The sequence below is a fragment of the Streptopelia decaocto genome, assembly GCF_964273445.1.
Source record: "Streptopelia decaocto genome assembly, chromosome: 5".
Classification (NCBI taxonomy): Eukaryota; Metazoa; Chordata; class Aves; order Columbiformes; family Columbidae; genus Streptopelia; species Streptopelia decaocto.
This window is the reverse complement of record NC_138659.1, coordinates 7,023,683-7,049,079: the sequence shown is the minus strand read 5'-3', so window position 1 is coordinate 7,049,079 and position 25,397 is coordinate 7,023,683. Positions and strand designations below refer to the sequence as shown.

At 38.2% G+C, this 25,397-nt stretch overlaps 1 protein-coding gene across 5 annotated transcripts in view; it reads right to left on the bottom strand.

The window, feature by feature from the left end:
* Positions 1-25,397, bottom strand: part of RALGPS2 (Ral GEF with PH domain and SH3 binding motif 2) — a 120,256-nt gene that overhangs the window by 10,034 nt on the left and 84,825 nt on the right. For 3 of the 5 annotated variants that reach the window (XM_082052621.1, XM_082052623.1, XM_082052622.1), the window contains exons 9-17: positions 24,687-24,824; positions 23,662-23,752; positions 21,539-21,606; positions 20,747-20,882; positions 19,739-19,890; positions 12,255-12,309; positions 8,600-8,677; positions 6,939-7,044; positions 6,185-6,277 (exon numbers count right to left, since the gene is read on the bottom strand). In XM_082052621.1, the coding sequence (XP_081908747.1) occupies positions 6,185-6,277; positions 6,939-7,044; positions 8,600-8,677; positions 12,255-12,309; positions 19,739-19,890; positions 20,747-20,882; positions 21,539-21,606; positions 23,662-23,752; positions 24,687-24,824 (917 nt within the window). The remainder of the gene's footprint in view (positions 1-6,184; positions 6,278-6,938; positions 7,045-8,599; positions 8,678-12,254; positions 12,310-19,738; positions 19,891-20,746; positions 20,883-21,538; positions 21,607-23,661; positions 23,753-24,686; positions 24,825-25,397) is intronic. The other 2 variants (XM_082052624.1, XM_082052625.1) reach the window with 1 other exon arrangement.

Sequence of the window (25,397 nt, the reverse complement as noted above, 5' to 3'; positions counted from 1 at the left end):
TGTTAAAGACATAGAACAACTCCAAAGGAAGCACAGCACTTCATTAAATTAAGAAAGTTTATGGATTTTATACGGAATTAGTGAAAACAGAACTTACCACAATGAACGATATTAAAACAAAATTAAAGGGAATATCACAATCCCCCCAAAACACCTGTCAAGAGACATCTAAACTACCACAGTAATTTTGACCACTCTTTAATTACATTATTAGAAACTATAAAGCTAAAACAATCGCAAGGATGCTTTAAGTCATTAATTTACAGTTCTAGAACACTTTTGTTCTTCATCCTAAGGCTATGTAGCAGATTTACAACATGAAGCATCAAATGTCTTTTGTATAATTTTAGAAATATTGCTCCACCATTACAAATCCAGAAATCTGCTTCAGCAAAGGAACTGTTATAGCTAATAAGTTTGAGGGTATCACAAGGAAAGTAAGGATTTATAAAAATATTCTCTATCTGGCAATATAGTAACTTTACAAATAAAATTCCCCTGCAAGTCTAATGTCAGTTATTCTAATCTATGCCATACATTAACTGGACACCTTGAATGTCTAGATAAGCATACCTGTCTACATTTTAAACCTCATTTTAGAGTACGTTAGAACTTTAAATGGACAAATGTCAGACCAATATATGAAATACAAAAAGTACTTTAACCAAATTCAAAACAATTTAAGAGCCCGGTCTCTCTGTATCTTCTAAACTTTTGAAAGCATCATCTGTGTACTGTCCTCTTTATGTTGCCATAGTTACATTTGAGGGAATTGTTCCACCACAAGTTCCTACCAGTCGTGTTCAGCTGACATTTGCGTAATGTCAGTGGAAATATAAAAGCTTGGAAACTTTGAAGGGATTGCTTGCACAGATAGCTTAAGCGTAAAAGGGACAATGGCTGTTCTTAGGAAAGACTTGCCTGCCAAACTTCCAAATGGATGCCCTTTTTTGATGCTACTGTGGATAAATACATGGGAAAGAACCATTCCTCGTAAACCCTGTACAACCACATATAGTAAAGGAACTCTACTGTCTTTGGGGGGTGAACAGATTTGGTAACACCTCATAAGAAGACGAAGCAAATTATAAAGCTGGATCAGACAACATTTCATTACAGTGAGAGCTGGATAATATCACTTCTTCCCAAATAGAACCCAAAATTTCCCTGAAGATTCCAGTCAGTAATAAAAAACCTTAAGGAATTTTATCTGAAAGAAGGAATAAAGACAGGGAAAGGGAGTAAAATAAGGATATAGGTCAGTAGTTCTTAAAAAATGAAGCAGATATTCAGGACTTGCTATGGACCCACTGATGACATTGCCTCAAAAAACAAGATGATGCAACTTACACTTAAAAGGGATCTACAAAATGCAAACTTCCAAGTAGTCCTACAAAGCATTAACAGCTCATTTTCAAAGAGGGGGAAATTTGAGTCTCAAAGCGGTTTTAACAGGTTACAGATCAATGACGTACCTCTTGAACTGCACTTGTTTCTGGATTTGCCTGAAAATGGCACATTTACACTTTCTTTTGTTAGTTGTTATCTATCATATCAGTAGGTGGACAATATGTGAAATTACTATTGCAATCAAAACTGCTAGAGCTCACTTGTTTTTTCATTTTATTCAAAACAATTAATTAATCATGGTCCTTCTCCACATAATAAAAAGCTCCGCACAAGGAAAGTATTTCCTGCCAGCATCAATCCCTCATCCCTTGAAACATATGTCCATTTTCCACCCTCTACGCTTTCTTTAAGGTTGTTCTGAGCTCAAAGGCGTTTATACATAAATCTTTGAATCAAAAACTCTGATTAATCAGTGAACAGACTTTTCACTCCAACCTTTTGGCACCTACAGATCTCCTTCCTCATCATCTCCTGTTGAGATTTCACAGCTTTCTAATATTCACTTTCTCAGTGGCTGAACATACTTCCCAGATCATCATCAGTCTTTATCAGGGTATTTCAGTGAAAGTGCCTGAGCAACAACTACCAGGTATTCTAGAGTGCCAATAAACTGGTCTAATTTGGAACATAACACGCAATGGAAGGTTTGGAATGAGCAAGGGTTCATACTCGAGCATGAAGCCTCAGAAAGTCTCTGTTGCTTTTCCAAGTACGTACAAACATGGAAAAATCTCTCATGCATGCTATGTTGTCAAAGAAATTGGCAAGATTCTTCCAGCCTGATTACTATAAACAGTTTTTTTATGGGTGTATTCACATTTTTCAGCGTGAATGCTTTAAGACTAATTTTAAATTGGCTATTTTTACTATTGTGCTTTTCGAAAAGAACGCAAGTGCTATAGTTTAATCACAGATGCTTGTTTGTGGGTACCATTCCAGCACATGAGAGAGAAGACATTGAGCATTCCACACATGTTCCGCTGAGATTCTCCCATACCACATCTCCAGGCTCTGAAGTTCACGAAACTATTTTCCATTACTGTAGTAATAACTGAAACCTGTTCACTATTTAAAACACAAAACTCATATCTAGTAGTCTTTCTTAGTAGATATAGCACAATAAAATGTTCAACGTTTAGGTATCCATAGCATCCTCTTCCTTTGGACTAGATTCACATCTAGAACAGACCATATTTGTCCTTGACCACAGGCATGAGAAGAAGAGCTGGCTTGCCCATGTCTGAAAGAGAGAGGATTGCTTTCCCTTCATGCTGGATTACACTGGGGTTTTTATGAGGTAATTTTCCAAAGAGGTTGGCTATTAAAAGCCTGGAAGAGATTTCAGTGCCGCTGCATTCCAAGTCCTCAGTCTCAGCTGCCTGAAGCAATAGCAGCAGCAGAACGGTCAAAGCATGACTGTAATCAAGACACATTTACCATGAGAGCTCTAGCCAGGAAACTTCATATAGCAGACTGGCTTTTTCATTGCCAGTGTTCCTTTCCATGTCACAGAGGCCCTGAGAAAGGAAGCTGAAGAGACAGGTGTTTACATGGCTCTAGAAGATGCTTGGAATATTTTACCTCTGTAAATCTCAAATGTATCTATCTTTGAAAAAGAAACTTGCTTCAAAAGTAGACAGCATCATCCTTTTTATCCCTTTTATCTGGACAGCAACGGAACATAATCTAGTTCTAGCCTCAAATCGCTTTATTTTGCTGAATGGACCTCTTAGGAATATAACTAGACAGTACTTCTACAATGAAGATGCACTCATGCACCAGCTATATACAGATAGGTTGACCATCTACAGTTTATTCTCTCTTGATTAACTTTCTTTCTGAAAATGCAACCAAATGTGAATTGAAACATGACACTTGACAGGTCATCGTCACAGAATCTGAAACACCACCTGAGGCTTCACCTGTAGTGAAATGGATGGAAATCTAACCTATCAATAGCTATGTTAGAAGTACAACACAGGCAGACTCGCTGAACAAAGTTACTGCCCATCTACTATTGGGCTGTTTAATGAACTGGAGCCTCTCCACCTATACCCTGACCTCAGCCTCCCACAGCAGCTACCAGGTTACTTTCCACCTTAATTTCAGCATGAAGATAACACTCTGTGTTATAATAAACTTTGGAGCAGAAGTATGTGTGCATTCACTGTGAATTATTTGTTTAAACAAAAGACAACCCAAACCACAGATAATAGGCATTACATTATTTTAACCATGACTGCACCTGGGAAGCCAAATCAGAGAGCTGAGCTTCATAACAAAATATGTTTGCTGCCCTAAAAAGCTAAAAGCAAGATGTCAGCTGTGTACAGACAAAGTTGTGCTGCATAGTTCAGTACAATTCTGCAGAGCCAACTATTAAAAAAAATAAATCTGCTCTAGCAGTCATTGCTTTTCACTACCGCTCCTCCATCTCCCTTCCCTGGGAACTGAGTCACTCAAACTCTGCTGAGTATTTGCAAGCAACAATGCCAGTAGCTTCTGATGGGTAATCCTGTAGCATTATGGACTTGAACGTCTCCTAGCTTCTATCTGCTGTCAATTGTCAGCTGGCACATCTTTGGACAAATAAATACAAGAACATAAGGATGTGAGACCGATTTTAGCTTCTCAGGCACTAGTTAGTCTCTGTTCATTAGCAGTTTAGTTGCTGCAGGTATCACAACACATCGGTGACTTGGGGAATATTAAAAATCAATTCAATAGGTTCAGAAAATAATTACTGGAAGAGCATTCTAAATGGATCTGACTGCATTTCAAGACAAAGGTAAAGACTTTTGCAGTAACAGAGACTCAAAAGGATCAGATACCAGACTGGAATGTTTACATTTATTACCTTTTTACTTCACTTACTTTCCTAAAGAAAGGGCAAAATCATTTAAATTATTAAAATTATTATTCTGAAGGAAATGTATAAGCAAATGGATGACATAAAAATTCGGTATACTTGATTTCCAAACAAGAAAATTACCAGCTATGCAATTTTCCCAAGTTTTCTAAACCCAGATGTTATTTAGATTGTTTTAAAATACTTATACACAATACTGAAAAAGCTTCTGACTGAATCTGTACAAGTATGGTAAAGTCTTCCATCACACAGTACTTGACAGATAGCGGGCAAGAGAGATTTAAAAATGCATCTTCTGTTCTTAAAAGAAAACAAAATGCAATTTTGGCAAAAAGCCCAAAGGCATCACATCAGTAACAGGAACACAAAGTCTGACATGACAAAAAATTCCTTTTCCATCTCTTAATGTTTTCAGAAAAAACAAGCAACTAACTGTTTAGTGACATAATGCCAGTGCAAGTTCTCTCTTGGTTTGTTCTTTTTCTTTAGTACTTTCTGCTCATAGTAGTTGGCAAGTCTGTTCTCTCCAACTACTTTTAATGAGACAGGCTCCTGCCATAAGGTTTTCACTGATACCAGAGGCAAATGCATCCGAACACACACGCTGCTCCAAAGATGCCAGAGACAGGGTGCTGGCGAACAGGCCTTTGGGCTGGGCTGAGATTGTCTTAACTGGTTAGACAAATTAAGAAGGATCAGAGTAGATTTCGCCTAAGCAATCAAAGCTAGTGGGGGTGAGGCAGATGGATGATGGCAAAGAAACCATGCAAATCTTTCTACAAGTAACTAGCTGTTATTAAACTAATTTAAGTATTACAATACTGTTTCCTAATGAACTATTTTCACTAAAAGTCGAAAACACTCAATTATTTTGTAGATTCAGGTGACATTACACATGAACTTGCCACACAAACTCAAATACCGAGGAGTCTACTAATTAGAAATCTTAAGCTTCAAATCTCTACTCTCTGAACATAAAAACGTTAGGATAAGAAAATAGTATTTTGTACCAAAAAGAAATAAAGATAGTCCCCTTATAAGGGTTCTAGGAGCACATCTCAGTTTGTAAAATTACATAAGCTTTATGTAAAGCAAATGTTAGTCAGTGATGGCTGTCAAATTATACTGAAACACTGGCCAAATCAACTATAAGTAATGGTTCTGAGTAGTGAATGAACTTGGAAAAAGATCCAAGTATCTCACATTTTACCCAGTTTCTTAACAGAACCTCTTGCGGCATCCTCTTCCATTATCATTAACCAGTGAAAACAGGAACTGTGCACATCAAAACATCCCTGGAACAGCTACAGAAAATCCTTTTAATACTTCCCCACACAGTATTTTTAGCTTCTTCCCAATTAAGTTGCAGTGAATAAAAGGAAAGCCAGCACCACATGATGGTCTAGATCTCTGTGTAACATCTGAGGTGTTTTGTACTCAGTTGTAGTTAACAGACCACAGGATTAGACAGAAAAAGAGTAGTTTAATTTTACCACATATATGAAATCAGTACATGTTTAATGTCATATGTAGTGACATCTCAGTCTTTCCACACCAATGCTTGTTTAGATTTCAAGCAGCAAGAAACTGTTGCAAGATTCAGAAATCATCAGAAGAACTGACTCCTAACTTAGAAGAGCAGACAGACTCAGTGACACAGTTCCCTTCCTTATAGACCAACAAACTCAAAGAGACCCATGGCATATGCAAAGCAGATGTTCTTGGTTTAGCATACGAATGTGCATTATATTTCCATTAGGGGATATCCATATGAGGCGACTGAGTGAAAGACAGGATAGCGCTGACTAGAAATCATGCAAGTCCCAAACTACTCTCAGTTTTTACCATCAGGAAATCACATTTTAATTTTGGCAGATGATACTGGAATACACCCGTTTTACATACGTGTTTTCTCTCCGTAGCCTTCAGAGATTTCGCAGCATAGTAAAAGAGTTGGGTTCCACACAGTGCTACCCAGTATTTTGTCCAAGATGCTACCTAGAAAGAGGAAAAAAACAAAAGTGCAATGTATAAGTGAAATGTTTCAATAACAGGCGTCATCCTCTGCAAGAACATGACAGCGCTAACTGCCCAGCCAAACCATCGTAATGTTCCAAAGCTGCTGTTTCTAGTTAGTTGTGTAGGCCCTATGAATGCATCAAAAACTAATCTGAGAAAAGCTGTCTGCATCTTACTCTCTATTTTCTGCAACCCTTATTGAACACTTTGTTGATTTACATTTGTCTCTTCCATTTTATGTAATGCCATAAGGTATTCTCCATTGTCATAAATATGTATTTTGACTTACAATTCACAAGCACTTGCAATGCAAATGCTAAGGGTTGTTATCTACTGATAAACTAGTAGGATCCACCCACCACTCAGTAAGACAAAACATCCTTCTCTCTTGTAAAGTTAAGTAAATGTAAGAAATTTTACGTAGCATTACACGTCTCTTCTACTCCCTAGACTATGGCTACAGCCTTATAAACTGATTAAGTCCACCAAACAGAAGAATGCAAACTCTAGCAGTGACACTAAGCCTTAATCAGCAAGGCAGAGGAGATCTCAGGCACTTGAATTAGTTGCAAAAGGCCATTTAATTGTATTTCTAACTAGGCAAAGGAAGAAGGTGAGAAAGTGAATAAAAAAATCTTACTGTAGGTTTTTTGCCTTCTTTCAACAAAGTCTTCCTCCTGAGCACACCTTGAATAGTAACTGCTCCTGGGTACAAGTGAACAGCCAAATCTTCAGATTCTAGGGAGCTGAAAGGAGCATGTAAAGATTTGTGTGAAAAAATGCTTCCTAAAGTAGTTTTCCAATCATTACCAAAAGCTACTGCAAACATCTGTATTTTAATTTAGAAATGTCAACTTCTTATTTATTGGACTTCAATGTGGAAAAAGACTTCGGCTGTTACAAGGAATTGCTGTTGTGGAATTTACACTCGCAAGCAAAAGTGATCAGAAAAATTAATTAGCCAAGCAGGTAATCCTTAATTAAAAAAATTCAAACTCAAGACACAACTGTAATACAAGAACAATTGATTTTAAAAAGCAAACATTCATATAGTTGCTGTATGTGTTAAAACCTCTCCTTCAACTCTCGCAAGAAAGATTGGATATTTTTTTGTTAGAAACACTGGAACCATTAGCACATCAAAAACAAAGCACAGCTCAAACATGCACAATCTTTGGAATATCTGAAAGCAAGAAGAGTGGGCAGGAGCAGTAACAAAGAGCAGAAACCCAAACCACAGCTTTAAGGTGTTCTAAAGCATCTGGTGCCCTACTAATCATCTACCCCATACAGGCCCAAGAGCTATGGGCCAAAACAAATGCCAGGTACAGCACTGTGAAAAGAAAACTTAAGCTTTATCAAAATTATAAAGCTGACTGGCTTACAAAATATTTTCAATCAGAAAAAAATTACAAAAGAAATCATTTCAGTAAATGTCAATCAGAGCATATAGCTAAATTGCTGAACCCAGCGGCTTTCTAGAAAAGCCAAGAAATTGAGCAGCGCCTGAAACTGGTTTTGAAGCCAGGATTTGCTGTTTCATCCATCGCAACATTCAGGAATGTTGAAAGTAAACTGGCAACCTAGTGAAGTTTTCATTGCAGCACCTACTGAGGATGATGATATGGAGACAACTTTGGACACTGACAGATGTGAACATGAGTCTAATTCAGTGAGACAATGCTTGCTTCTTAACAGGAAAAAAGTTTCATAGTTAACAGCCATCTCTTTTCCAACTACAGCACCACACAGCTGGAGACAAAATGTGTATTTTAATTCATGAGAATAATCAGTCGTATTACTCCGTCAGCTTGCAAATAATACTATATATAATAAGTTGGGGCCAATTTTAATGCATTACTCATTTTAGCCGTATCTCTGATTTCAGGGAAAAGGGGGCGGGGGGGAATCAACACAAAACTGCCAGCAAAGAAAATATCTCAAATGCCATCCATAAGCACAAGAAGCAGCTTTGTTGTCCATATGAGCACTGCCAATATTGCTGCCTACTGGGGGGCAGTTAAAAAGCTACCTGGGGTAAAACATCTTTAAGCCTCAATATAAGATCCAATGGTTCAGAAGTCAGATTTGCAGACCAGAATGAACAAAAGCCGTTATGGTGGGACAGATTAAGTCACAGAAGAGGAAAGCTTTAAGTCTGAAGATAAAGGTCTTTACCTTAACTTTGACATGTAAGTTAGAAAGATAACATCAGAAAACACCCACTTAATTATTAAACCAAACCAAATCACCAACACCAGAGGGACAGTTTGAGACCCCTGGGTGCAGTGGGGATTGTACCTGCTGGCCTTCATGTGGCCTCGATAGCCATTTCGTGACACTCTTGTCCCCGGACCGAGAGAATGGTACAACCTGTGCCTGTTGGATTCCATTATAAATTGTACGTATTACATATACTTTCATTCACACAAACAGCATGACTGCTAAAACAGCACAGTATTTTTCTGTGTGTGCTTATCACAAAGCCACTTCTTCCACACAAGAAACAGAGGATAATGTTATTTACAAAAATGCATGCAGGAGTCGATACCATGTTTTTTATTTCATCAGCTGTTCTTTTTGTCAGTTCTTATAATACTGAAGTGTTTTAATGGCACTGAAGAATAAGACATTTTGAGAGCAAAGTCTGCATTTAATTCTTAGAGATTAAACAAACACAAAGGAACCACATTAATAACACTTGTATGTCTTTAAATTCTGACTATAGATTTACTACCAAAACATTCAAATTCTGTGAGCATGCACACACACAAGCTGTTGGGCTGAAAGGAATCAAAAGCACTGTCAAAATATAACTGACACGGCTTAAAATACTGTTGCATTAAGTAACTTTGAAGCAAGCCAAGCAACATTTCCATTCTACAGTTCATACAAGCTTTAAACTTTACATATAAGCTTCACATTTTCGAGTCCTTAACATGATCTCACTGTTATCCATGGCCAGGACTTGTGTTCTAGACCTGCCTTTTGAATCCTGCTTTGCTTCACTGAACCTTGTTTTTCTGGATCAGACCCCTTGTTGACTGAACTCCATTTAATTCCATAGAACACGCACTTTGTCCTCACCTCATACTTTTTATCCATTTTTCTAGTAGCTTGTGTTACGCTGAAAGACTGAAAATCAGCTTTAATTCTGCAGAAGCAGGCAGTTAATTACAAGATCATGAGAATTTTGCAGGCAAAATCTCCTACGCAGTGTAAATCTAAGAATCTGTCACATGTGAGAGGGGCCCTGTATTTGCTGGACAGGGCTGTATGTCTCAGAATGGGAAACCTAAACAAGTAGCATTGTCATGTTTCAGTCTGAACTCAGGGTAGCAAACAGGAGGCAAACAGAACAGTCTTAAAGGGACACAGAAAAGGTCTGCAGCATTAAAGAAGAATGGGTTTTGCTTGGTTGGTTTTGTTTTTAAACCAGCTCAAACTATTGCCTTTGCTGCAGGAAGAACTATGAAAAAGAAACTAATGAATTGCCACCTACTAACCTATCCCAGAATATGCCATCATATGCCATTCTTTTTCAATGTAAATGATATCTTTGAACTTACTAAGTATTTTCATTTTACAATACATTCAAGATACAGACAAAACAATAAGATGAAGGAAAGAAAACCATAAGATAAGCTGTATATTTGGAGTACGTTTTCTTCTTACCCTTAAGCTTGTTTTTTTCATAACAAGGGGGTTACCACTCTTGCATTCAAGCATTTTCAGGCAAATATTTTCAGAGACACTTGGGATGACAGTCAATGAGACTGAAGTGCCCCTTAGCATACTGCCCTTAACATCATAGAGCTGTCAGGACTTGGATTTAAAGTCCTTCAAGTAATTTTGATGAGCCTAAAGGGACACCCCAATGCTCAAAGCTCTTACTCAAGTTTCAGACTCAGTTCCTGTTGCACTTAAAAACAATCAGTGACTCTAGTTCTCATCCCTTCTCTTTTTCCCAGTTACAAACAACAGGAGGGACAGAAAAAAACCCCGGAATATTTTATACAATTCCTTCTGTTACCCGGGGAATCTGCACGTGGAGTATCTAATTATGTCCTGTTAGGCATACTATGCTGATTTAAGCCCTACTACCCAAAGATCCTGTTCCTAAATCACTAAGGAATATTAAATTCCCACTCGCACTCTATAGGAATGTAGTCATTAGTAACACTGGAAGCATCCTGATTTTGCCAGCAGCTGTTAATTCCAATTCCAGACAACTAATACTTCTCCCTCACTTAAAAACTCCTTCATAAGAATGGAAACCCACTCTACAAACCCACACTAGAGACATCCTCTCTATCTTAAATTTTAATATTTACTTTTTAGTGTGTTACCTATTAAAATCTAAAACATGCTTCATCATCTCATGAAGCAAGGAACAGACACAAAGTTGCTGCGCATCTCTGGGAATTTCACAGGTGACGTTTCGAATGTCTGTAAGGAACCCAATCCCTCATCTCTGAAAGCAGGCAAGCAAACTCAGCCTTAAAAGCTTGCGACTTCCAGCAGAGTTCCCAAAGAGCTCTGTCTGGAGAAAGGGAAGTGCTGAAGGCAAGTGGAATGGAGAGAAGAAGGAATCTTCTGATGTAATTCTTTGACATGGAGCAGACCTTTTAATAGGGGAAGTCTGAGCCAGCTGGTTCTCACTACAACCGGGATGAAAAACCTCTGCTTTGTCTCCAAAGTCCACACAATTCTGGGGTGTCACCTTTCTCTAAAAACATGAACGTAAGCCTGAATCTTACTAAAATTTTTAAGTTTTTTGTGCTACTTAAGGTAAAAGCACTCAGTTCATCACTTTGTCTAAGGCTTTCCCATGGAACTTTTTGGCTTTGAGAATTAACCTGAACTTGATTAATTCCGTAATGCAACAGGGTGGGAAAAGCAAGAAGAAAACCTTTTGAATGTTGCAGGTTGCATCACGGAGCACATACAAGTTACAGATACTCTTCTTGACCTGATTTTCTTTGTATGCCCATTTGCAACGATCTTATTTCTTATCTAATAAAATCATAAGGGCACTTACTCATTAATGTAATCATATTTAGAGCATGAGATATCAAATAGTTTACCTTTGGCACTAAGATATTTTCAAATGTTTCTTCCAAAAAGTAACATAGAACTTGGACTGCTTCAATGAATTCAAGTGGCATATAAGGCTTTGGTAATGGTTCTCAACTACACTGTTCTTTGGCAAAAATTTCTACTAAACATAACTTCATAGCATGGCAGAAAAAGTCATCCATGGCAATTCTGAAGTTGAATTACCTGAAACTGAGTTACAGAAGCAAGCTAAGCACTGTATGGTGCATCTTACCGAGCTGTGGAAAGATGACATTTCCGCCTTTTACTGTATTAAACTACAGCTGTTAGTTTTCTTCCTCATTCGCAAATACAACATGGGAAATGGTGGAAATGGTCAAGGTCACCTGAGCGTTTGCAGGTGTTTTGATAAGTAGCGTGGCATTAATTCCGAACCACAAAAGCAGAAATGCTGCGCTTTCCCATGTAACACTGGCAAGTAATAACGAAGTGAAGAGCACATGGGAAAGACAATGTCAACAACATTAACAATGGGACCAAGAATGGATGAAATGCCTCGGGGAAAGTGAAAATGAAAAAAACTAGATACATGAACAGAATACACAGGGTATGCAAATATATAAAACAGAAATATCACTTAGGGTTTAATGGTACTGTGGTTGAGCTATTCATGTGTGCAATGACTGGGCATCCAATCAGCCGAAAGCCCTATTGACCACTAGTAAGCGAAAGCTACTTCTCTCCTGCTTTAGCAATTCCAGTGAACTTACTACAGTTTATTAAATATTTTTACCTATAGATCACTAAAATAAAGCATCATTTGCAGGACTGAGTGAAAGAGCATAAGCAGCAATGTCAGAATAGAGAAATGCGGTTTGTGAGTGTCAGTTTTTCCTACCTTTCAAAGGCTGGCCAGGAAGTCTCTTCACTGAGTTCAGACCCATCACTGCTACCTTGAAAAATTTAAGAGTGAATGATAGTTTATTTCATCATCTACAACCCAAATATTTCAGTTATGTCTGTTTCTCCTCAGAACAGTTAAGAATAAACATGTAAGAAATATTTCTCTCAAATACTACAATGAAAATATTTTGTGATTTGCTTCAGGAAACGGAGGTAGAGATTTGAAGGAACTGGATCTGGAGAAGCGCTACTAAATGGGAAAGGCATCATCAAAACGTAAAGAACAACCTAAATGCGGATTTGTCTGATTGGCACGAGTAGCACTTAAAAAGAAAGGTCACTTATTTAAATAATTCCTTATGAAAGCACATATGGTCACAACCAAGAGGCGCAGCTTCACAGTACTACAAACTCACCGTTGAATCTCCAACACGTTAAAAGGTTTTGCTGATTTGAGAAGCCTTAAATAACTTCTTAAAGCTAACTCGCACATATTCTGTGAGAACGCAACAGTCTTTCCTTCCTTTGTGTTTCACAAAGTAAGCCGATATTACTACAAGTATTTTATTTTAAACGCTAGAAGTAGAGAAAAAAAAATCCAAGTATCTGATGCATCAGCTCACAGCAGGTCCACAAATAACATCATAACTTTACAATTGCCAAACGATCCAGAGCAAAAGAGCTGAAAAGTCACCTTTTGGAAAGTGATAATCCTCGTTACCATGCCAGTACAGTTACAAAACTTAAACCAATTTAGAGGATTCATAAAGGTCTCATTTACAACATTTGCTCTATACAGAAATTGTCAATTACACTTTTAAAAGCAATGTTAATTTAGAAAAAAGTGGGCTGAACATCACGGCTATTGATTAAACCTTTCTATTGACGCCTAAACAGGTTTTAAAAATTGTAACAAAAACCTGGAAAAGGCTGAGGTTTAGTATTTGTCTACCCCTCCTTAGCATCTACATACAACATCTCTAATGGAATATTTTCCAGATTCTAAAAACCTCTGGAAGATTTTTTATGCAACAAAAGTTCCAATGCTAAAAAAAACCTCTCTCCTGAAAAGCAAAAGAATATACACTAAGTACCTCCCTCTAAAACAAGACAGAGGTGAAAGGAACTTTTTAACTTAGTAAAAGCTAGATGGCTAGCCAAATTCTGTTTAAACATTAAGTGCACTATTTGACTGTCACCTCAACTGGAAATATTTCATTCATTCACTACTTTAAAAATATATCACCTTCTTAAATTCTTCTTAAGTATGTACTCGATATTTGAGTTTTTCCAACAACCTCAAGCAGGTCTTCAGGTTAAACTTAATAACTAATCCTAGGTAGTATAAATCCTTTCTATTAAATAAGGTCCTACACAAGTTTTGGTTTTATGTAAGAAGCCACCTGACACAGACCACTATCTTCCTAGTTTTCTCTCTTGCTACTAAAATTAAAAATGTCTTGTACAGTATTTACAAAAACAATCATGGCCACATTTATCTTTACTACATAGCAGGAAGGCTTTTTCCTATCTTAGGAATAACAGCAATTGGCAAGATGTTTTTTTTCACTAATTGCGCTGCTGATGATCTGAGAAATTTCAGGATTGTTTACACAGAGCTCTAGTCCTGCAGCTGAATACAGACAGGAATTTTCTGTTCCCATCCATAGATGCGCACATCCATACGTATGCACTACAGCCACCCAGCCGGCGCAAGGCCAGGTTCGATTGATGCGATAGGGAATGCCTGTACCATCGCATACCCAATTTCCCCGCCGGTCACGGCATCCACTCGTCGCTGAAAGTCTGAGGATATTGAGCGTTTAACACAGGCTTCCTTTATCCCAAAGTTAGTCCCCGAAGTCAAACAGGTGTTAATATAAACAAACCAACCCCAAAGAGTTTAAAAAGTATTCAGACTAAAAATTCTTTCCCCTTCTCAAATCTGCAACTGACACTCTCTTGGCTCCAGTTTCACAGTGTTTCCAGAGCTCTAGTCACTATAGCTGATGACTGACCTGACAGAGCTTGAAATTCTAATGTGAAAAGAGAAAAAACTAGAGACCTGAACATCAATTGCTGTAGCAAAGCACAGCCCAGCTAACATCACAGAGACGCCATGCCCTAAAATTATGTTCTGCTTTGTTGAGAACTGAAAATCCTCATGTGGATCTGAACTAGTTTGTTACCATTCAACTATTGTACAATAAAGTTTAAGTAGTTCAACTTTGGCTTGCTAGTTAACCAAACAAGAATGGTGTGAAAACTGGCAAAACACTCAAGCGATACACCGCCAGAGAATCAACACAAATCTAACACCATCACAGCTGGTGAGTTTCATCATGAAAAGCTAACAAGGGCAAATAACCAAATGGATAAAGATGGGGCAGAAACAGGTGGTTTGTACAGCTCCATTAATCACAAAAAAACCCCTACCCCAGAGCATATGCCTTGGACCAAACAATACTAATAGGGATTGGGGAAGAAACCGGGTACTAAAACTCCTGTATCCCCTTCTCTGCCTCTCAGATCCAGACATCCACATGTGTATTTTTAACCTAAAGTATTATACAGCTCTTATATTTACCCTACCACTAAAGCAATGGCTCACATTAGCAGAATGGGGTATCCACATTTAGGGCAAGAGACATTTATTTATTCATTTAAATGGAATATTCAAAAACCCCCCTATTCCTTCTGCCTGAAACCCTACCCGGACTTTGATCTTGTGCCGCGGGCCGCTGGTGACTCAGAGTCCTAAACACCTGAACAGCAGGGTGAGGAACCAAACAAATCTTGGCTCTGTAGAGTTCTTCCCTACTGTATGGGCTGCCAAAACCCAGAAAATAAATGCATACACTGTATTCCTACACCCATACTTCATGCACTGAAAGAGAAATATAATCCCTGTAGAATTCAAGTACTTCAAGATGGTGACTTAATAGAGGAATTCATTAAAATGTTGATATTCTTGTTCGTATTTTATGCCAGTTTTGGTTTGAAAATGTGCTGTTCTTACAAAGGCACTTTCTTACATTACTTAACATTGATTTTAAATACCTTTGACTCTGCAGCAGTAATTTCTCTGATTGCATTAGAATAAAGGCTTGAGTTCCTTTCAAGTGATTGGAACATAGAAACCAAGGCAAATGTCCAAGAGCCTTAGTTTTTCCAGAGCTTTCATCCATATCATCGTGGATTAAGAAAAAATAAGTAAAAAAAAATAGTTTGAGAAAGAAAACACTCCAAAGTCAGAAAAGAATTTGCACCCAACACTGCTACAAACATAATCCATAGACATGTTTTCTTTGAATTTCAGAACACCTAAAATTACATTCTCAATTTCAGATGAGTATTTCTCTGTTCATACTTGAACATCCGTTCTTAAGTGGGATACGTGTGAGACTGCAGCTTTGAAGAAACACCTCCTAAACAAAAGTACTTTGCACCCAGTACATTCGGTGGTATAAGAGGAGAAAAGCCATACAGAAGCAACATAAGAAGCGAGGAGTCTATTTTACATTGTCCCTTTACCTCTACAGAATTATTTGGACAATTAACCATTGTAAACAAATTCAGCTTCAAAAAACAAATTCAGTAGCACAGCTGAGACAAATCTTAAGAACTGGTGGAAATCCAAAACTTCTGAGAACATGAATGAAGGAGAGTGAACATTGCTGCAGAGATACTTAGGAGATGGTTAAGCAAGAAGAGGATACTTTAAAAGTATAATGAAATCAGGGAGTATCAGAAAACTGTATTCTTAAAAAATAATCTTAATAAAAGGAAGGTTCATGCTATTTCTGAGTTGGACCATGATCTAAGTAAAAGCATCTTAATTTATCTTATTTTTAGGTGAGGATGTGACAGCAGGCAAATACACGCAGGAGAACAGCTGGTAAGAGTGTGCAGATGGTTCCTTCAGCCCAGCCAAGAGCAACGACAGGAGGACAAACTTACTCTTCTGAAAGAGCGCATTACGGTGACCTCATCAAATTGGAGGGATCGCAGAACAAAGCTACAGTAGCTTTAAGACTTACTGATGGCAACTAGTGGGGGTTCTTAATGAACTTTCACTGCAAAGAAAAAGCACCTGTCCTAAGTTACTAAAAGCAGGTGGATTGTTTGCACAAACCAGACGTATTTGCAGTGGTATTCCTCTGTTTGTGTTCTCATGTGTTATCTCTCAGAAGTCTCTTTGCAGTCAACAGAAATAAAGTGGGGTTTTAAGGACACAAGTCATATAACCTGTTTTTAGCCACTCACCTAAGACTGAGATGAATCACATACTTGAAAAAAAATTTAATTCTTTATATGATTATAAAGAGCTCCAAATGACCAGCTCGAATACAGCTGTCTAAATTATGAACACCTAAAACTTAAGAGACTATTTCCTCTTGTTACATTCCTGAATTCAAAGGAACATTTCCCATCTGATATTGTTTATATGACTGATCAGGTGTTTCTTCCTTTTAATTAGGATACCCTTGGCACTGCTGGAAAAAGATTTCTCACTTTTGTTCAGATAACAAGGACCTATGTTATAAAGAAAAATGGCAACAGAACCAGACGTACATCTCCCATACACCAGCATAATATACATGACTGCTGAACACAATCACATAGTTCTAGGAACAAGAATTGTTTTGACCTCAGCAAAATAAAAAGAGGCTTTTGTTGTTTGTTTGTAGTTTTTGTGTTTGCGGTTGGTTTGGGTTTTTTTGAGTTCTAGGTTTTTGCAGAATGAGTTGAAGGTACACTATCTGCCCCCAGATCCTGAAATTAAGAAAAGAATCTGATAAAGATCTCTGACCATGGCTGTCACGTTACAGACAGGTCTCTTTCCAGGAAACCCCACACTTGGTTTGCTTTCTGCTTGCTGCTGCTTTAGGAATCATTCATTGCAAAGAAATATACCCACTTAGTATATATATTTGAAAGATTACACTGATGTAAAAATTTTGTTATGCTATGCCCCGTTCCAAGAATGCATCACCAGTCTTTTCTAGCACAACACGATCAAAATAGTCCATCATCACGTGAATGTGTGTTTTTTTGTTTAAACACACACACCGCTGGATGAACTTCTCAGTTTTAGTTTGCTTGTATGCAGAACAGAATTTCATCCAGCCATGAATCTCAAGCCTAGTGATGCTCTAGCTGATCTCTATCACAAATTGAAAGCTTCTATCACAGAGATAACTTAAGAAACCCAAGTAGAAGAACCCTCATGTATCTGCAGAAGTTGGTGTGTTCATCAGTGGAAAAAGAAACAGTACTCTGATAAAGCTTTATAACATGCCTATACATTGCTTTACTGAATTGTAAGTGGACTACAGTAATCTGTTAACAGCAAAAGCAACTCAGACATGAAGCCTGATAAAAAGAATGCACAAATTTACGTCCTGTAATGCTTTAGATAAAGCACCATAACTGTACAGTGCTACACACAAACATCCTATAGACACTGTTGTGACATTGCTGCTCTTTTAGTATTTGATGTAGAGGCAGATTGTATCAGATGCTCTAATATGAAAGGATTGAAGAAGTCTAAACACCTTTGAGCCCTCAGAGTGATTTGAAGTTGTGTTATAGTCATCTTTAAGGTCACATTCAAGCTGCTAGCATGTCAGAAACATCGTCCATGTTTTGAAGAGGGATCATTTATCCAAAAAGCTAAAACCTATATAGGCTTATATCTAAGAAAAGGTACTCCTGTTTCTAGAGCAACAGGTTTAAATCCACATTTACGGGCAAGGTGTGGAATAACACTCTTTTCAGTACGCACATTCAGAAGTTTTCTTGACTGTCTTTTGAAGCTGTGTTGTAGAACAGTGTAAACCTCCTCTCTGCTGCAGTGACTGTACCATTTCCAAGTCCTGAGTAAACAGGCTACTTCAAACATGATGGAGGAACTTTGCAGCTTCAATCAACTTCCTTAAATCCCGCTGAAGCAGCAGTACAGACCACCAGACAACTTACGTGTCCAAAAATTCTTCAGGAATAGAGGCTGCAAGCCTCCAGAACCTACTCTCTTCCTCCACATGTATTTCTAGCACCTCTACTAATCTTTTTCGTCTCTGAAATTTTCATAATCAAGAAGTAGCAAAGATAATAATGATGCTAGACTGTCCAAAGAGCAATAAAACTCTTATCTGAGTACGGAGAGGCTGGACGTGGAAGAGAATGGGAGAAGGGAAGTTCTAAACACAAATGCTGATCTCATGCAAAATGCATAAGGTTGCTGTTTTGCAAGTGACTTATCAGAGTCTTCTAGAGTGGATATTTTGTTCCAACTGGCAAGGGTGACTATATCAAGTCCATACAGTCATGCCTGAACTGAGCAAGAGAATGGAGTTGAAAACATCAGAGATGAAATAAAGTAGAAAACCCCTGCATTCTCTGAAACATCTAGATAGTGAGTGGTTCTTAATTGTACCTCATAAAAACTGCTTGTCAGCTCTGGCTGCTCGGCTCTAATGGAAATTTACCCTGGAAAAAAAGGATCAACTGCAGAGAAGTTTCTTAGGTATTTAGACAGAAAACATCAGTAAAAAACTGCACTGAGAAAAGGACAATGCTACATCTCAAAGGTGACAAAAGTCTTCTTTCCCCCTTCTCCCATAAATCCAGCATAAATCTGAAACGATATGTCTTTCTCCTCAAAAAAAAAATCCATGAAGAGCTCCTGAAAACAGTATCATTTGAAACGGCAGGACTTCGCTTCTCACCATGAAGGCTGAAAAGCAAAACTGTTTTTTCAAATTAAGTTATCCAAAGAAACACATAACATTACAAAAATCTTGTATTACCATAAATGCATAAAACCAAAATCATCATATTCTACCAAGATAATAATTTTGAGAAAAACTACTGTGATTAGAGGTTTCATTTCTCAAGTCTGGCTGCAGTTCAGTGGATCTGAGAGGCACCTGCCCTGCCCTCTCTTCACTTTATGGATCTCTATGTAACAGGAAAAAAGAGCCACTGCTTTCATATAAGGAACTCAGGAAGCAAAAGTTCTCAAAAGAAGAATACCCTAAATATTGCAAGATAAATACCTTACCAAAATGAAGTAGATTCTGATATTCTGAAGTATCTGAAAGTTAAATTGCTGTTTACTCCTGACGAAAGTGCAGAGTATTTAGAAATTAAGCTCTTAAAGTCCGTCAGCAATTCATAGTTCTCAGTAGGAATTTGATACAGCTTCCCTCCACCCCCATCAAGGAAGAAGAGGAATAACAGTGGTTGCATCGTTAAAGAGAATATACAAAAAATGATCTGCTTTTTTATAATTTGTCCGCATCTACTTCATGCTGTATAAATTAAGCTGCCCTTCTCCACCTACATTTCTCCAGTTTCTTCTAAAATAGAATTTTTATTTTAGAATAGTAACACTGCTTGTACAATTCCCAACTAAAAATGCCAAAATCTTTATGCAAAGACCATGTTCTGCACAGCTATGTTCACTGTTCCTACCTATTGAAATTCCACTAGAGAGTGTGGAGCTTTCTGCCTGCCCTCGTGATGGGACATGGGGCTCCATGACGCTGTCATCCAGGAGGTGCCTTGGTCCTGCGTTGGGGAATGTTGCGCTTTTAAATTCAGCCGTATTCATTTTGTGTATGAAACTAAAAAATGAACAGAGATAAATATTGTTACAACATTATCTTTGATACATTTCAAAAGCTGGTACTGTGTTCCGAATATCAAACTAGACCACGACCCAAGCCATAAGCAATTTTGCACAGGCTATATTATTTATAGGAACTGCTGGTCTAAAAACACCACAGTGCTCTCGGAGCAAAGAGAAAGTCAGAAGTACTTTAAAAATTACTTTCAGTATCCTATGGTATTATTGTCTTACTACAACGCTTACATAATTGAACTTTAGAATTCCATTTTAGCTCACAAAAGGTAAACTTACACAATATAATCTAAGAGATGAATTCTGAAAAGCTACAATCTTGTCTTTTTTAAAACACGACAAAGGAATTGCCGGTACAAAAATTAAGATATTAATTAGAAGTACAGCTATATAGAAAAAACCTGCAGCCATTACTATGCAAAGTTATATGAAAGTCTACAAAGGAGGTCTCATCAGAAAATTACCAATAAAGCAATTATTTCAGTTTGTATTTGAAATAATCACACTGGCATTGAGTTGCTATTAGTGATAGTTCTGTCATTCAGAAAGAGCCCATTTGGTCTAACTCATTAGCTTTTTTTACCATCGTAACAGCCAGTCTTTCTCTTTTGACTAATTCTCTTCAGCTGGGACACTATTATAGTTATATAGTTCTATTATATTATATAGTTCTATATATTGTGTAGTTCATTATAGTTCGGAGCTTGGTCTCTTGCCACAAATTGCTCTCCGAGTGAAGTTCTGTGTACAAATCATGTCACTTTTCCAAAGCAAAGCTTTTGTACTGAAAGATGATACATCACAAAGTTTAGGATTTTGGGGTTAAATAAAATGCTGACTTGTATCCCAGACTGTGACATTTCCTGTGTCCGTGCGGTATCAGGTTCCTCGGTGAAGGGGGGGGTGCTGGTAGCAAAGCTCCTTCAGCTGCAACGCTTTTCCGTCCACTTTGTGGAGACGCTCCGACTTCAGAACCTGTGAACAAAAAAGACATTGCTCTTGAGTAACATCAGATCTTCTGTCGCAGTGATTTCTAAGAAAATTGCGCAAAAGTTGCACAAAACTTCCTAACCTCAAGCTATAAGAGACAGCCTGTAATAAAACTCATTGATAATTAAAAAAAAAAAAAAAAAATTTAGTTTGTTTTCTTTTTTTGCATGGGATTAAAAATGAACACACCTCTTTCAAATAGACCATCTAGTCAGAAGTATTTTGTAAGTTCTAAAGGCTGTTGCATTAGCTACATTGACATTAAGCAGGCCCCATTGATTTTACGTTTCAGAACTCCTACCTTCAACCACTTTGGGCATTGATCAAAAATAATGCACATTTTAGCATGAAAAGTTTAGATGAAGGCCTTTCTGTCCAGATGCAAAGAATGAATATTTAATAGCTCTTCACCCCAAATGACACTAACAAGTTAGAGCCACAATACATACAAGAACCTAAAAAACCGACTCGACTCCTTGAAAGAATTTCTTTACAGATCACCTTTAAACTTTTTATTACAAATATACAGTATTTATCCTTTACACTTCTTTATTAGCCTCAGGCAAATATTTTCCACATTCTCAACTCAAAAATAATGCACTTGACAACCTGAAGTCTTCTCACATTTATTAAGCATTTACCTACTAAATCTTCTCTGGAAGCAGCAGAGTGCGGGGTGCTGGTCCCTGGTTCTATCTTTAATGAAAGTCTGCATTAAAGAAACATGAAAAATTACTTTATCAGAAGCATATAAAAGTTTTTGATTTTTTTTTTTTTTACATTTACAACTGAAAGCTGCTTGTTTCTATTACTGCATGAAACACTGTGAACTCAATACAAACCGCACAAAGTTATCTTTCGCACACACGATTTCCACATATATATATATATTTTACCACTGCACTAGCATAAGAATTGGGAAGAGTATAAAGTATATAAGTACCCCTCACCTCAGTGTGAAAACAGACTTTCTGAATAGCAGCCACATTTCTGCGCTACATGCAATCGTCTCCATTTCCCCGCTATCAAAATGTGGGTTGTACAGGACCAAGGGACTGTAGCTCCTTCAGCAATAACATTCTCACTAGTATGAGCCCTACTTAGTGAAAGTGGAGGACGGTGGAGTGCAGAATTCATCAAAACAATATGACACTAACAAGTAGACATTACCATTAAGAAACTTGTGTTTGTGTTTCGTTGGGTTTGTTTTGTTTTGCTTTTTCCTTCAAATGTTTGACCACACAGCTTTACTCTCAGATAAGCATGCAATACTTTCAAAATCAGGCTACAGAACATTTCATCAAAAAGGTAAAGCCTTTTTGCATCCCAACACACAGAGAACAATTTATAAATCTTAGAAGGGAAGCCAAACGCCTGAGCCCTCGTTAACTGTTCTTTGATGCAAACTCAAGAGTCCCCATTTGCTGCCTTTTAGTAAAAACAAGTTAGGGACTAAATCCGTAAAGTAGATTTGTTCCTCTTGTGTGCACATCCCTCCCACCATTCCCATGGAGCTACACAAGCAACCAATTCAACACAACCGAGGTGACAAAGTTCCAGGGTGGGCAGGATGGGAACAGGTGGGGGAACCTCCTCAAGCAGATCAGCCAGCAAACAAAAACCTTCTTCATATGCAACAGATTGGCTTGAGGTTTTTTCCTGTCCTCGGGGCTTGTTCCTGTCTCGTGCCAGAGATTTTCATCCCCCAGTTTTGCTGGATGCCAAATCACTTAATACGGTAATGATCTTTTAATTAAGGAAGTAGAAAGCTCTGTTTGGGGCAGTATACTTGGGGGAGGAATGGGTGCAGACAGAGGTGGATAATATCTTGCCTCTCAAAAAATCAAGTGTTTACATTTGGCTCACACAGTATAACCTAATCAAAGAGAAAAATAAAAAACTGAAATGTATAAAAGCTGAAGTGTTAAGAACTTGGGACTAGACACACAGATGACTCCGTTCCAGTGAAAAGTGGCATAAGCTATCTCCAACCATTGGACCCATCCTGTCCACTGAACAGTGTTACACGTGAGCCAGAAGTACGGAGTCTCCATCACTGAACACTCAAAGAGGTTGTCAGATCAAATCAACAGACCAAACGGACATGAAAGCTGGGGCAACAAAATGATGAATGGAGTGGAGCATCTCCCGTATGAGGAAAGGCTGAGGGAGCTGGGGCTCTGGAGCTTGGAGGAGACCGAGGGGTTTAACATCATTAATGTTTACAGATATATAAAGGGTGAGTGTCAGGAGGATGGAGCCAGGCTCTTCTCAGGGACAACCAATGATAGGACAAGGGGTAATGGGTTCAAACTGGAACACAAAAGGTTCCACTTAAATTTGAGAAGAAACTTCTTCTCAGTGAGGGTGACAGACACTGGACCAGGCTGCCCAGGGACGTTGTGGAGTCTCCTACTCTGCAGACATTCAAACCCGCCTGGACACCTTCCTGTGTAACCTCATCTGAGTGTTCCTGCTCCGGTAGGGGGATTGCACTAGATGATCTTTCGAGGTCCCTTCCAATCCCCAACATTCTGTGATTCTGTGCTTGGTGCAGCCAGGCATGGAAAAGGAAGGAGATGTGCCATCCAGCATGCTGAAAACTGTCTTGAGCACAGGAGCCAGCTGTAACCTCACTACTTGCAACCGGCGCGTCCAAGACACGCAATTCCCTGATCCAGGTGCAATCTTAAAAGTGACAGGCTTTGTGCTGTAAAAGTTATTTTGTAATGAGTTACGGTCAGTTATAGTATTTCATACTTACTTGTAATTGTCATCTTCTACAAACTTCTGCAGTTCTTCTATGTACTGGACCGAGTTTAGATATTTTTGGACATGAGGCAACAGAGGAATATCTGGAGAACAGATGACATTCATTATCAGTGCTTACCAATAGTACAAAGTTATTTTCCAGAAACTAATTAAAACAGAATCAGATCTCTTGCCTCTTTACGCGAGATGGAGGTAACAAACTACAGTCCCTAACGATGTTGAAATTTCTGTCCTTCACTGCAATTCTCACGTGTTGAGCTGACATTCCCCATGTCCATAAAGCTGCATTTGTGTCTCCCTAGAGCTGCTCTGCTTCTCAGAGAACATGTAGGGGAAAAGTGAGAGCATGTTCCTGGCCAAACTCAAGTCCTGAACCCACAGGATTATATCCGAGGACTCCTTCACAGCCCATGTTCTCATTAGATTGAGCTTTCCACGAAGCCATAATCCTGTGCTTATTCACATTCCACCATCACAAACACAGCCTTACGACTTTACTACAACTTGAAAAGTAGAGTGAAGGAGATCAACTTTAACCAAAGAAAAACCCCAAAATAACCCCTTTTCCCCAACAAAAATTATCTGATTTACGAACAGAACTATAAATGTCCAAAAGGCAAGATGAACGTGTTTTATTATGGCCAGTAAAAGTACTACTCCAAAAGCAATCTTACTTTTTTTTAGAATTCATAGTCACAAAATTATGAAACACAGGGATACAAGTTTATAAGGTACTAGTAAAATTACCCTTGAGTACAATGTATTCCACATTTTAAATCAGAAAATACGTACTGCAAAATTGTGTGTGATGTATGAAAAGGGCAATTTTATTATCTCTTCGTGCTGATGCTCTGTCATGACCAACAGTGTTATAATAAACTTAGACTTTCAGATTGAGAGTGAGCATAAATGTCATTCAAATGGGTTGGGCCTAACTCACATTGTATTACAGAAGACAAATATTAAAGCTTTTAAAGTTGTTCTCTTTAATAGTGCAATATTTACACACTGGCTTACCATATTCACATGACTGCTGTAAATCTGAGATAATTCGAAGGATATTGTTCATTAAATTTGTTCTTTGCTCACTTTCCAGAATGCTCCCTGTTGACGGGTACGCAGAGTCAATATATGTCAAGTCTGACAGATAAATACCTGAAAAAGATCAGAAGTTTCTTCATTTGCTGTCTCCCATTTAGCACAAAAACACAAGAAGTATTTTGAGGAATTTTTACTTTCATTGACTGAACATGCATGCAGGTTGACAACAGCATTGCAACAGATCATTATTTTGGGTTTACTTGAGAAATCATTTTGACGAGACCTCCGAGAGCCTTCAGACCTCAGAGTAAAACAGCAATAATGCCTCGACTTATAGGTAACTGTATCATTGTGCCACCCTTGTCTGGGATTGAATTTGTACTCTCCTCAATCACCTAATCCTTTGTTTTGTCGGCCTTAGCTGCATTTGCAGATGCTGAGGGTCCGAGTACAGCCGGGTTCCTGTTTTCAAGGTCTCGCTCTCTGTACGACAGCGGCACAGAGGATCCTTTCCTCTCGCATCACATCAGGCACATACTAGTTGACTTTGTCTCTGACAGTGTCATTATTCCTAAATCTAAAAGCAATTACAAGGACACGAGCAACTATTCATGAATATAATCCCCTGCCTCGTCACCAATTAATTATTGCCTTGACAAATGTGAAGCACACGAAACACCATTCTAA